This window comes from Dreissena polymorpha, chromosome 11 (assembly GCF_020536995.1).
Source record: "Dreissena polymorpha isolate Duluth1 chromosome 11, UMN_Dpol_1.0, whole genome shotgun sequence".
Lineage (NCBI taxonomy): Eukaryota > Metazoa > Mollusca > Bivalvia > Myida > Dreissenidae > Dreissena > Dreissena polymorpha.
The window spans coordinates 74,393,901-74,409,103 of NC_068365.1; the positions used below are offsets into that span (position 1 = coordinate 74,393,901).

The 15,203-nt window shown below is 33.3% G+C and overlaps 1 protein-coding gene across 1 annotated transcript in view; it reads right to left on the bottom strand.

Moving 5' to 3' along the window:
• LOC127849942 (uncharacterized) overlaps window positions 1–15,203 on the bottom strand; it is a 54,570-nt gene that overhangs the window by 16,131 nt on the left and 23,236 nt on the right. Inside the window, exons 9-13 of the mRNA XM_052382684.1 lie at window positions 9,177–9,344; window positions 8,858–8,964; window positions 8,637–8,710; window positions 1,060–1,221; window positions 423–628 (exon numbers count right to left, since the gene is read on the bottom strand). Coding sequence (XP_052238644.1) covers window positions 423–628; window positions 1,060–1,221; window positions 8,637–8,710; window positions 8,858–8,964; window positions 9,177–9,344 — 717 coding nt within the window. The remainder of the gene's footprint in view (window positions 1–422; window positions 629–1,059; window positions 1,222–8,636; window positions 8,711–8,857; window positions 8,965–9,176; window positions 9,345–15,203) is intronic.

Genomic DNA, 15,203 nt, shown 5'->3' on the forward strand with positions numbered 1-15,203 from the left:
TAAACATAAAACTTAACCAAAATTTTCAATTTTCTAAGTATAAAAAGGGCACATAATTCTGTCAAAATGCACGTCAGAGTTATCTAACTTTGCCTGCCCAGTCCCCTCATGATAGTAAGTAAGTGTACCAAGTTTGAATGCAATAGCATTGATACTTTCTGAGAAAATTGGACCTAAACGCAAAACTTAACCGGACGCTAACGCCGACGCCGACGCCAAGGTGATGACAATAGCTCACAATTTTTTTTTAAATAGATGAGCTAAAAATATTAAAACCTGGTTCACGCCTTGAAACGGACATTTTTTATTGGGATTATAAAACCCGCTTTTGGAAATACATTCACAATTCTCAGTACGGTATGTTTATTCTTACGAACTAAACTAAAGAAGCTGTGTAATGTTGCGATTTTCTTAGGCCTTACCAACACCGAAAGCATACAAATCCAGTAAAGGGCTCGTTTTGTGATAACGTGGTGGACGGTATAATTCCGATCCTGCTAAAGGCGCTGTTGTTATATTGCTTCCTGTCATTGACTCCCTTGACAAGCCAAAATCTATCAACCTAGCGTTGAATTTTTTGTCAAGCACGATGTTCTTTGACTTGATGTCCAAATGTAGAATGGTTCCTCTTTTGGAAAGATAATGAATATGAAAACAAATACTTTAACTTTGGACGCAGGGTCAGTAATATCTGAGGCCTCTACTGGCAATGATATCATCTAATAAAACAAGCTAGAATCCCCGTGTGCAGAATAAAGAAAAACACAGTTAGTGCGTGTCTCTATGGATATTCTTTTTAAGTATGCATCCGAGCAGCTTGTGTACAACGCATTCATACACTTTTAAAAAATCGGAATAGTCGGTATACGCAACTGACCCTTTCAGAACACGTTCGGAATGCATTTGGGAGAATCGGTACACTGTAGTGACTTGAGCAAACACCGTTTATATTTAATCCCAACATAAACGGTTCAGAGATGATTGTGGTTCAAATGCTTTTTTTTTCTAATTCACGTTCTTAATTTGAGTTCAATATAAATATCAAAATGGAACAAATACCGAAACGAATTACTTGTGTGCATGTAGTCTATTCCACAAGCTATCTGGTAGCTCACTTTCAGCCTTGTTTTCCATTCAAGTAGAACCTTGTCCCCGTTGTCGGATCGAAGAGCATCGAACAGATCACCATTTTCAAAATACGGTGAAATCAAGTAACATATACTGTAATGTAAACGATATATTAATTCAAAATAATAAGAAATAACGACAGTAACTGTTGCAAAAGTGGATTGTATGATGTTCATAAGGAGAAGTTAGGCTTAATATTAATATCATATTTACGCACACACACACAGCTGTACGTGTGTGCATGCGTAGGTTCGCGCGTTGGTACGTGTTCATTCGCGCGTGCATGCGTGTGATGTGCAGTCATGCACGATTAAGGCTGCAAAAGAGGTGAAGTAATTAAAAGTTACATGGACACATTATATCAATTATTACTCATATTTAATAATATTGTACCAAACGTTTATTGGTCCGCCTTTATCTATATCTTAAAACCAATAAAGAGTATATAGAGTGGTCGCCAATGCTTATCATAGGTGCGTGCTTTATATTATTTCGGATGAAGAAACTGTCTGGATTACACAAATCTAATTTGCACTATGAGGGAACGTTTCTATGTGTATATAAATCATTACACATTAACAACTTTTAACATTTGTTTACACTGGCGATTTTTTTTACATGGATATAGTGAATGTGCATGCACGTGTTCGGGAAATGAGTGTATCATGCATTCGAAATATATTAGTTCAACCGCTAATCATATCAAGGCAATATGTCGTGTGAAATATCAATGCGCTCGCTTAAAGGTCAATATGATAATTATCACTTGCAGCGTTTGTATGATAAAAAATTAATAGTTATAATAAAATGATATTTTTGTGCTAGTTTGTTTTTACAAGCATGAGGATATTCCATAATACTGTGAAACCATTATATATCGTCAGTCATTAATTTTCGTATATTTCGTCAGTCGACCGATTGACGAATTCAAGATCCTAACGAACAATTATGTCCCATATATGAACAAATTAAGACTGAATTACCAAAGGCATGAGGCACTAAAATCCAACGTAATCCAAGCATACATACTCCGTCTGTTACGTAATCAAGATAAATCCGGTTTTGACTTAAAAATTAGATTACACAGTGTACTTAACTGACACGTGATATTGCTCTAAAACGCGAAAGCAGTACAGCTGTATCGACTGCGTTGACTTCGTTTAGGTAGAATTGTAATGATAAACGCTAATTGTTAACAACTTTATTACCTGTTGTTTGTATTGTGTTTTCCAGTGTCGTTGCAGAAGATTATACAGCCTCCACGCACCGGATTAGATCCGGATCAAAGACAATAAACACAATTAAAAGATGGTGATGTATATACTTACCGTATACTTTTTCCGCACTGATTACAAATAAATACCTAACATTTTGATTTGTGTTTGGTTGTTTGCGTTTAACTACAATACAGGTGTAAAAATAGCTTGTGCGTCGTTTTATGGGCTATCGATCTTTTTAATCATTGACATCTTTTACAAGTTTTACGATACATGTTTCAAATAATTGTTACTTGTAGCAATTTAAAACGTAACAGGTAAAGATAAATTAGCAATCGTGATGATAAGTTCCATCTAAACGTAGGGAAATTGTTTTCAAAAATTCACTTTTATTTTTGCGCGATTCCAGGAAAGCACGTGTTTCGAATGACTGAGTATGACGCAATAAAACATTGCTTTGTATCCTATTGCATTCAATCTAATTTAAACTCACTCGTCCATTGGTTGTTACAATTAAATCTGAACTTTGCCCTATGAAACCGCTGTCCCATAATGCAGTTAATTTTACACTTCTTAAAATTATTGTACTTAAATTGATCAAATATTTACGATGAAAAACTCTTGAAACTTTATTGAAAACTGACCAAACAGTTTGCTAACACTAATTTTAATCAATAATATTCGCACCTTTTCTAATTTGCGCCGATAAAGGTAAGATTGTTATTAGTTGGGCCATGATAAAGAAATGAATAGAACCTATTGGCAACTGGCTTAACTGTTTTAAACCCGGGTTTCAAACACTCTTTAACGGTTATTCGGTCCCGCTAATCCGCTAATCATAATAATGATACACTAATGGGGGTAAATTACTGATCACCTGATAACAAAAGACTAGTATATTAACTTGACAAACAGGCCCCACATCCTGCAAGTGACTCTCAAGTGTCCTCTCTCTTTCCCACTACGATTTTTTGCAACCGCGATATATTTCGGACAAACAAATCGGATATTGACTGAGGCTTTTTTTCAAAGTCAGGATTTGGCGAATTTAAGTGCTGACGAAAACGTCATTTTTTATAAAAATGACGAAATTTCGTGCTGGCGAAAATAATTAATTTACAGTATATGAAAACATTAGTTATGAGGCAAAATATTTAATTCAGTTAGTTACCTTGTATAAACCTTCTTCGAAATGTTCACTGATATTTATGGTTTACATCAACATATGTCAATAAACAACTATTTATATTTGTAGTTTATTTTACGGGTACATTCGTCGTCTATGAACATATTTTTGGAATCCAAAATCATTTTATCCGTAAAACAAAATAACCAATCATAACATCCGAATGCAAATCCGGTGAATCCAGTGGTGAAGTACCATGAACACAGATTACCTGTACATTTTTATGTTCATTTTTTCTCATTTAACTTTTGAAACTTTTCCAACTTTTCACACAAACAATAACATTGCTGTTTATAAGCATGTTGTTATATGAGGTGGCTTACTGCGTGTGTCGATGTTAAATTTCTAGTAAGCAACATATTTATTATTTTGTTTCACTTAAGTATCTGGAAAGGGCGTATAGAGAATACAATGTTAGTGTGATTGTGTGTTTGAATTTATCCGACGAGATGACGAAAGGTTTGCATGGGAAGGCTTGCCGAGCCGTGTAAGCATTTCTGAGACGATTCGCATAAATTCACAATCACACTTACATAGTCTTATATTTATACTACAATATTTTGTTAATATTTAATTTGTTCCTGATGCAATCAAAAAGTCTAAAAACAATAGCAAAAACAGAATTAATTTTAATGAATCTAATCTTGCGTATTTATATTAAAGTTGTTTGTGATCGTTCCCGTTTACGCAACTCGAAATATTCCTTTAGAATTCCACGCAAAAGAAGAGTAACACGACAACATAATGCTATATGCCTCGAATCAAATTTATTCATAATTCGAAATGTTTCACACTCAAGTACAACACAGACGGTTAAGTTCAAAGTAAAATTCTCGTTTCACCACTGCAAAATAGCAAACAAATTCTGGCATGTTTAACTTACTCGTCAAGCATGTTTCAGCATTTATCCAAGCCGATATTGCCAATTTTAGTCTATAAACAACTCTTCTATATACACTATACTAACTGGCATACAAAATTTCAAACATCTAAAAGTGTTTGTTCTACTTGCCAAAGTTGTGTAACAGCCATGTTTGTTTTTGTCAATATTTTTTTGCTTCAATGACGAGAACATTCTGCACACATTATAAAATATTTATGTCTGAATCGATATCAATCTTTTCCATTTTAAAGCGATTGGTGTAAGCAGGACATGCTTTGTGGATAGACATTCGTTGACTGACAAAGGAACGACTTATTCATCAAAGAAATAACAATTTTAATTCAAAATCGATTTATTTCGAAAAGGTTACAGAAGAATTCACTGACATTTTTCTTAATCCGTCAATTGTTCAACAAAACATCGCGTTTTTCGAGTACATTCGACATTTTAAAGAAATCGAATATTCAGTCTCACCGGTTTCATTCGAGTAATATATTCCCATACTGTTATTTATAATATGACTGCAGACATTAGCGTCCTTGACCTGAATGACGCAATCAAGTGATTTCGTCAGCTGCGTAGTAAAATAAGTTTTTTTTTAACATACCAGAAACCGTGTAAACTTTAAAGCGTCGCGGTAAAGTGTCTGGTTGCCACGCGGGAGATCCTAGTTCAATCCCCCATTAGATCAAGATTTGTTTCTCGTAAGCTAAACGAATTTAAAAGAAACGCTGCATTTATAACATTCGGCTTTTATTTATATACGGTATTTTGATTAGAAAAGTTAACATTCAATTCATGTATAAATACACATTTAGGAAAACAAATTACCGATGAGCGAAAGTCAAACAAAAGTAGTCCCATATCAGGTGTTGCATAAAGCAAGGTGTTGAATAAACCTTATCTTTATTCAACGGATCGTAATTTGTTATATAAAATTACTTAGCTGTAAGATAAAACAAGAGCACCGCCTTGCTGGTGCAGACCGCCCATCTATTTTCTTTTTAAAGGTGAAGAAAATCTCAATTTCAATCACAAAGGAGGGAGGGGTGGAGTGAAGAGGGGTGCATAGTGTGGGGGTGTGGACATTTATTAAATTATCTTCCAAAAAATGCGAAACGAAAAACTTCGGGGGTGGGGGTTCGGTGTGGGGGGGAGGGGATTCTTGGGTGCGATGGTTGGACGGTATTTCAAAAATAAAATAATAAAAATAAATATTTGTGTTTTTTAACCGTTTCAAAAAAAAATTGGGGGAGGGGTGGGGTGGGGGGGGTATAGTGTGAAGGTGTGGTGGTCATTTGTGAGATGATCTTAAAAAAATATAGGGGGGGATTCGGGGGGAGGGGGAGGGGGGAGGGCACGGGGGATGGTTTGGGTGAAGTCTATTGTGGTATGTCAGGTAAGAGTAGTTTTGTTAAAGTATCAACAAAATCTAATCATAAATAAAGAAGTTATGGCAATTTTAGCAAAATTTAATAATTTGACCTTAAGAGTCAAGGTCATTCAAAGGACAAGGTAAAATTCAACTTGCCAGGTACAGTAACCTCATGATAGCATGAAAGTATTAGAAGTTTGAAAGTAATAGCCTTGATACTTTAGAAGTAAAGTGGATCGAAACACAAAATTTAACCATATATTCAAAGTTACTAAGTCAAAAAAGAGCCATAATTCCGTAAAAATGACAACCAGAGTTATGCGACTTGTCCTTTTACTGTACCCTTATGATAGTTTGCAAGTGTTCCAAGTATGAAAGCAATATCTATGATACTTTAGGGGTAAAGTGGACCAAAACACAAAATTTAACCAAATTTTCAATTTTCTAAGTATAAAGGGCCCATAATTCCGTCTAAATGCCAGTCAGAGTTACATAACTTTGCCTGCACAGTCCCCTTATGAAAGCTAATAAGTGTTGCAAGTATGAAAGCAATAGCTTTGATACTGTAGGAATAAAGTGGACCTAAACACAAAATTTAACCAAATTTTCAATTTTCTAAGTATAAAAAGGGCACATAATTCTGTCAAAATGCCAGTCAGAGTTTTATAACTTTGCCTGCACAGTCCCCTTATGATAGTTAGTAAGTGTTTCAAGTATGAAAGCAATAGCTTTGATATTTAAGGAATTAAATGGACCTAAACACAAAACTTAACCAAAATTTTCAATTTTCTAAGTATAAAAAGGGCACATAATTCGGTCAAAATGCACGCCAGAGTTATCTAACTTTGCCTGCCCAGTCCCCTCATGATAGTAAGTAAGCGTACCAAGTTTGAATGCAATAGCATTGATACTTTCCGAGAAAAGTGGACCTAAACGCAAAACTTAACCGGACGCCGACGCCAACGCCGACGCCAAGGTGATGACAATAGCTCATTTTTTTTTCAAAAAATAGATGAGCTAAAAATACATCTGTGTCAGTGTTAAATTTGAAGTACATTGCACTATTTGAAGTAACACAATCATCAACGGTACATTACATATGTAGATTTTTCTATGCTTATTTGTAAATATGTTACGTAAGAGATCAATTTTGTTCAAATACGTATGTACGGAATGATTTAAGAGCTAGCGTATGGAAAAAAAAACGTATGCGGATCCAAATCAAACTCGATAACTTTCAACAAGACACGTTTCAAATCCTATTCAAACTATATATACACGCTTTGTTGGTATCTGTTTGGCAATTGTAAGAAGAACATTCCCGGCGTTTAATGATACTATTTTCTAAACACTATCTTTACAAACTAAAGAAGTTTAACTTTTATAAGCTGGAATCGAATTTAGGAACATAAATGTGATAAAAACGACATGCGCTTTTAATAATATGCAGCATTAATGAAACCAAAAATGCGATGTTCCTTTGTGTGTGCCGTTGTTCTTTACGATTTTAGGACACATGCAGGTGTCGAGGATTTTAGTTTATCAATTACATGGTCGCCTTAATTAAGGGCACAAATCAAGTGCGTTAACAAAGTTGTGTCGTTTACATATAAATACAATATAAATGGGCAAACATAGAGAAATTTTGCAACACACAAGAGAAGTACTATACCGATTAAATGTGTTAGTAGTAGTAGTAGTAGTAGTAGTAGTAGTAGTAGTAGTAAGTAGTAGTAGTAGTAGTAGTAGTAGCAGTATAAGTAGTAGTAGTAGCAGTAGTAGTAGTAGTAGTAGTAGTAGTAATAGTAGTAGTAGTAGTAGTAGTAGTAGAAGTAGTTGTAGTAGTAGAAGTAGTAATAGTAGTAGTAGTAGTAGTAGTAGTAGTAGTAGTAGTAGTAGTAGTAGTAGTAGTAGTAGTAGTAGTAGTAGCAATAGTAGTTGTTGTAGCAGAAGTAGTAGTAGTAGAAGTAGTAGTAGACGTAGAAGTAGAAGTAGTAGTAGTAGTAGTAGTAGAAGTAGTAGTAGTAGTAGTAGTAGTAGTAGTAGTAGTAGTAGTAGTAGTAGTAGAGTAGTAGTAGTAGTAGTAGTAGTAGTAGTAGTAGTAGTAGTAGTAGTAGTAGTAGTTGTAGTAGTAGTAGTAGTAGTGTAGTAGTAGTAGTAGTAGTAGTAAGTAGTAGTAGTAGTAGTAGTAGTAGTAGTAGTAGTAGTAGTAGTAGTAGTAGTAGTAGTAGAAGTAGTAGTAGTAGTAGTAGAAGTATTAGTAGTAGTAGTAGAAGTAGTAGTAGTAGTAGTAGTAGTAGTAGTAGTAGTAGTAGTAGTAGTAGTAGTAGTAGTAGTAGAAGTAGTAGTAGTAGTAGTAGTAGTAGTAGTAGTAGTAGTAGTAGTAGTAGTAGTAGTAGTAGTAGTAGTAGTAGTAGTAGTAGTAGTAGTAGTAGTATGAGTAGTAGTAGTAGTAGTATTTGTGATTGGATGAACATTCCATGACATAAACGTGTAAAATGTCATTAAAGTAATGAGTTGACCTACATTATACCTTGCATCTAGGAATTGATAGTTCTGAAGTTGAAGTCCAATGTGATTAAATGCGTAAAGAATCGTGACAACAATGATTCCTTTTTTGCATCGTGTATTTATGTTACTTTTTGTTTTTAAGTGGTAATGCTCGTTCTAATTCGAAAACAAAATCAAAATATTCAAAGATATAAATTTGTGAATATTCTATTTTTCAACATCAGATAAAAAATAAGAAAGACATTATTAAACATTTTAAGTCTTGAGTTAGAAGTGCGATTGAGTGTAGTTCTAATCTTTGAACAAAGTTTTTCCGTTTCTATTGTGTTATCTTACCCTAACGAACAATCATCGTGGTAGGCCAGCAGTGGAACGATGGCAAAATGTCTCACCCGTGATGCCAACTTCTCCTAAAACAACGCTGATGTAAATACATTAGTTTTAAATCAAAGAACAATCATTAAGTATTCATAATACATTTAGATATGCGTTTAAGCATGCTGTTCACGTTTCTGATAAGGCAAATAACACATATGACACATAAAACATATACTCACATTTTTAACTGAACCTAAAAGTTGCGTCTGAGATTTTGAGTTCTCATCATCACCTCCAATTGCCTTAAGAACAAGTTTGTGTTTGAATCCAGGAATAGGAACGCGAGCTTTAACGAAACAATAATGACTTGCAAAATGTACGAGGGAACATTAAAATAGTATATACAGTAAAATATTGTAACCAGTTAACAAATACTAAGCAAGATATGACACATTATGTAGTAGTATATATATAATAGATATTCAAGTATCGTGGATGATGTTTTATATATATTATATATTATATACAAATTTATATGCTTACAAATATATATTTTACCGAAACCACCACCCATGTTCGTTAGGTCAGAACAGTTTTTTATCTTCATGAGAAAGGATTTGCTAAGTTCAACCAATCTGCCATCTTGTAAATGTGATGTAATATCTTCGACTTCGCTCTCATTCCAGCCCTCATGCATTGCAGGTGTGTCTTCCAATTGACTGGTTTCTGCAATAATAAATGAAATTGATAATATATATTACTATAATTATTTTTAGTCATGTCTACTTCTCTTAAATGGAGTTCTTTACATTAAGCATACAATCCATTAAGTTTTTCGAACATATTTTATTAGAATTGATGACGTTATAAAATGACATCAATATAACTTTAACTTGATATGTTATTGTATGTGAATCAAGATTAGCACACTTAAACTATAACGTTGCCTTCCTTCTGTAAATAACTACAGTAGTTGCAAACTTGTGTTAAACTAACGTCTAGACAACCAGTATATGCCGAACAAAAATGAATTTAACATACAACGGTATCCAGATTAAGTTTGCAAATCCAGATTATTTGCAAACTTATTTTTTTATTGATTGAACAATTGTAATGAAATTTTGCATATTTGTAGAGGCAATGAGTGTATACATATAATAAAAAATAAATAGTTAAAAATGTTTTTGGAAAGTAAAGTTACTTGATGATAAAGTTGCCATTCCTCGTGGGGTCCCAGTGGGGTTTTGCCTCCCCCGTTTAGATTTTAATTTTCCCACGAGAGTTTTTTTCCAGACGGGAGAATATAATCAATATTTTACAAACAATGTAATTTAAATATTATGCTTTGTTTTCTGTTTCAATGTTTATAAATACACACGCTTAAGTCATAATTGTAAGAAATATGTACTTTAATAAGAAATAAAGTGTTTGTTTCTTTTTAAGGTGTCAAAATCAATAGATAATTATTGAATTGTCTCAAATCAGTACCAAAATTTATGTTGATTACAAAAATGAATGTCTTTATAAATAAATATTTAATAATAATATTATTTATTGTCTTTCATTAAAAAGAGATTAGATCAACATATCGATGTTTCTGTAATTTAAAAAGATGAATTTCAAACGTTCCATAATATTTAGAGACTCACTGTATAAAATGACTTATCTCGAAAATATATAAATTTTACCTTTTGATAATCGAAACGTTGCTTTTATCCATTACTGTGATCATAACTACAATTCAGAAAGACAATATCATTGGAAACATACTTATTGTCATTCGGAATTGTATTTATTTTATTGTTTATACCCGTGAAACAGTTTTGGAAGTTTTGTGCTCGACCTTTTGCTTGGAACTATTTTCGGTGGCAATGTCGTACCTTAGTGTTCCGTTTACATTGCACAAGTTTTCACACAAAATGTCTGAATAGGGCAGTGCGTTAGGTTTTTATGCATCGTTGATTATAACAGGTATTTAATTTATCATTTTTAAATGCAGGCCTTTTCCGCTCCATTTTGGGAAAACGCCACACTGGAATTTTGGGTATTTTGCGTCGTGAAAAAACCCATTTTGGGAAAAAAATAATCACAAAACTGGCTCAATTGGGAAAAATAATCGCATGTAAATAGGATTTCTTATATTTCAAAGAAGCCGTTAACTGGTCAATAACAACTATTTTTATAACATATCATTAAAATTTAACAAAATATTATGAACATGTGTGATAAGTGCAGGGTTTTTGATCTGATTTTGGGAAAAGGGCCTGGCCTTGTTTGAGGAGAAAAAAAAATCGCACGAAACGCCGGATTTTGGGGTAAATAAGGAAAGTCTTAAATAATCAATTTTACATATTTTACTGTTTTTTAAAACAAATTCAAGGCAACAGATAATTTAATTTAAGTATGCAATATTTTTATATTATCTACACTGGATAAGGTTAACTTCTATATTTAAAGATTAAAAAAAAATTGAATTGGGAATTTTATTTTGCAATTGGGAAAAAAACACAGATTTGCATTGGGAATGTAGCCGGTATTCGGACCCGTGGCATAGGGCGAAAAAGGCCTGAAATGTATGATCTCCATCGTTAATTCAATCGTTTTTTTCCATTTTTGCCGAGAATCACAATTTATTTTCTGTGTAGTCCGCAATCTTGTTAATTAAAATGATGTAAGCGACATGTGCGCATTGCAACGTAACGTCGTATAATATGTCCGCCTTATACACGATTCACAGTATACGTTACATTAATTGTTTCAATGATTAATTAAATTCGATAACGAATAATATGACATTCAGTCTGATGATGATGATAATGATGATAACGATGTCGTCCTTTTTCATCAGCGATTCGACAGACTGTAACTGTTATTGTAAAATTTGAATTTCATGCTTAATTATATTTATCATTTGTTGTGTAGTTAATTTGTATCTTTTAATATATTCTTACATCCGTTAAGACTTGCACAGTTACTAAAAATACAAATGTATGGCTAAAATTAGGCACATTTTTATAAGAATGATGCTGCTGTTTGACAGTGCTGAAATAACAAAATCGCATGCTATCGATTTTAGTAATATTCTCTATTAAATGATATTATGATGTTATGTTTACCAATAATGTGACTCGTAATGGAAACAAATATAATTTCAAATATAAATAGTTCCTTAAAATATTTTAAATTCAAATTTTAGAAACAGCTGTACACAATATATAATTGGTATTATATATAATCGCATAAGACTAATAGAGAATATGTGCGGTCACATTACAAAGATATTTTTGCAAAATGTATGTTGCCACAAACGATCTCTTTTTACTTTTAATTGAAAATTCAATCATACAAAAACTCAACTTTATCAATTAAGATATTAAATGGTATTCAATGATAAACTGTATTCGTTCTTTACATAGCATGATAAACAACTGAATAAATATCAGTTCTCTTATTTCAGCAAGTTAAAACATATTGCATGGAAAACCAAACAAATTCTAAATTAAGATTAGTTGGAATTCCAACGTTCTAAATCCTTAGGAAATAGGAAATATGCCCCGTCCCCTAGTGGCAATGTTTTTAAAGCAACCGAAACCATTTTCGAACTCATCCAAGTTTCATGAAGATCGGAAAATAAATGCGGCTTCTAGAGTGTTAACAAGGTTTTACTATAGCCATATAAGGAAAAATTCCCCGCCCCTGTCGGCCATGTTTTTCAACCAACCGGCATCATTTTTAAACTCGTCCACGATATTATCGGGATGAATCTTCTGACCAAGTTTCATGAAGATCGGACAATAAATGTGGCCTCTAGAGTGTTAACAAGGTTTTACTATGGCCATATATAGCCATGTAAGGAAAAATGCCTGCCTGATTAAAGTCATGTTTTTCAAGAAACTGGAACCATTTCCAACTCTTTCAAGATATCATTAGAACCAAGTTCTAACCAAGTTTCATGAAAATTGGAAAATAAATGTGACTTTTATAGTTAACAAGTTTTTACTAAAGCCATATTAGGAAAAATACCACGCCCCTGGCGGCCATGTTTTTTAAACAACCAAAACCATTTTCGTACATATTATTTTGAAAAATCTTTTGACCAAGTTTCATGAAGATGGGACAATACACTGGTAACGTGGCCTAAAGAGTATTAAAAAGGTTTTACTACATATATAGCCATATAAAGAAAAATGCCCTGCCCCCTTGTTGGCCATGTTTTTCAACAGACCATAATCATTTTGGAACTCAATTACGATGTCATTGGGATATGTTCTGACCAAGTTTCATGAAGAATGGACCATAAATTGGGCCTCAATTGTGTTAACATGGTTTTACTGCAGCCATATAAGGAAAACTGCACCGCCCAATGGGGGCCATGTTTTTTCAAACTACTGGAACCATTTTTGAACTCTCCAAGATATACTTTGGACAAATCTTGTGACCAAGTTTAATGAAGATCGGACAATAAATGAGGCTTCAAGAGTGTTAACAATGTTTTAATATAGCGATATAAGGAAAAATGCACCGCCCACTGGTAGCTATGTTTTTCAAACAATTGGAACCATTTTCGAACTCGTCCAAGATACCAATGGGACAAATCTTCTGACCAAGTTTAATGATGATCGGACAATAAATGTGGCCTCGATGGCGTTAAAAAGGTTTTACAATAGCCATGTAAGGAAAAATGCCCTGCCACTGGGGGCCATGTTTTTCAACCAACTGGAATGATTAATGAACTTGTCCAAGATATCATGGATACGAATTGTGTGATCAAGTTTCAGAAAGATCGGACGATCAATGTGGCGTATTACCAAGAGTTTACTATAGCCAAATATAGCCATGTAAGGAAAAATGCCCAAGTTTTTCTACCAGCTGGAACTATTTTCGCACTCGTCCAAGATACTATTGGGCCAAATCTTCTAACTAAGTTTCATGATGATCGGACAATAAATGTGATCTCTAGAGTGTTAATAAGGTTTACTATATCCATATCCATATAAGGAAAAATACCCTGCCCCCTGGGGGCCATGTTTTTCAGCCAACCGGAATCATTTTTAAACTCGTCCGAGATAGAATTGGGAAGTGGTTGGCAACTAAAAACATACAAAGCTCGGTAGCTGAAGTGTTTGGCAACTTTATCATACAAAGGTCGGTAAGTGCAGTGTTTGGCAACTTACACCTTACAAAAAACTGTAAAACCATTAAATTTCGTGTGGTAAGAATTTTCGAGGATTTCGTTGGTCCGCTGAACCACGAATTCAAGTACCAACAATTATTTATACATTTGTAATTCGAAATCGGTCATTTCCGAATGTCATGTCGGGCAATCGTGCTATAGTAGTTAGCACGTGTCTGAACTGTTCCCGTTTCCAACCATTCTGAAAGAGATTTGATAGAGCTATGCTAGTTAATACTATATGTTGTTTTCTTGATAAGTGTTTGGGTAATAATACTTTTTAAATCAGGCACGGTATTTAAACCGTACATGAACGATTGCTCTCTTTTACATATAGTATTAACTCAGTTTTCTTAGCCATTTTGAGTCAAATTGAGTTTTTTTAAATCGATTAAATGGCGTTTTTGAGCTTTTTTATCAATAAAATGGACCAAATTGGAATGTTTTTATCAACAAATATTGACGCAATATAGATACATCAGGCCTTTTCCTTGCCATTTTGGGAGAAAAATGCAATGCATGTGAAAAGTCCACTGATTTGGAAAAAACTAATCTAATTTAATATAACACGTCACTTTATAATAATTAAAAATCATATAAATTATAGTTATATACTTTGTTAGTTATTTATGAAATAAATTTGAGATATATTTGTCATGATTATGAAACAGTTCTTTCTATAAAAAAAAATAATAATAATTATTGTTTACTTCTGGAGGGGATTTTTTTTACAAAATGGCGGAAAAATATATACTCTTTTTTGAGGGGAAAATCGGCCCCGAAATTGCCATAAAAAAAACACTGTCAATGGTGGAGGGTTCAGGGCTAAGATAAGAATTCATTTGACACCTTTAATTTAAATGCTTTTTTTAATTTGCACAGAAAATTGCCACAGCTATGAAAATGTGCTTTCTTTTTTAAAGGGAGATAAAATCCCACTCGCTTTCTGAAAGAAACAGATGTAACCTAAGTCACTTGAAGAGGGATCTTATGCCACATGCGGCCAACATAGCTCCATACAAACCTTTATAGAAATTGTTACATTATTGTGAAAGTTTACAATATCTGTCATTTTACGTAATTGGTTTGTGTTAATTATACAGAAAGATTTTAAAAATAAATTATGGAGACACTTTGTTCATAACAATTGAAACTTTAAGACACTAGAAAGACTTGACAATCAGATAAAAGTTCATGTAGAGCCCTGTATATAACACTCACATAAAAGCCAATTTCCATTTAGTTGTCATATTGAAAGAGCTAATATTTCAAAACCAATTAAGCCCAACATGATCTTAATTAAGACTGGTGTTCTGGGAAACTGGGCTTTATGCATGTGTGTAAACTGACTTTTGGATAAGACTTCCTTTAAATGAAAAATTCCATAAAAGCATCAAGTGTCGTCCCTGATT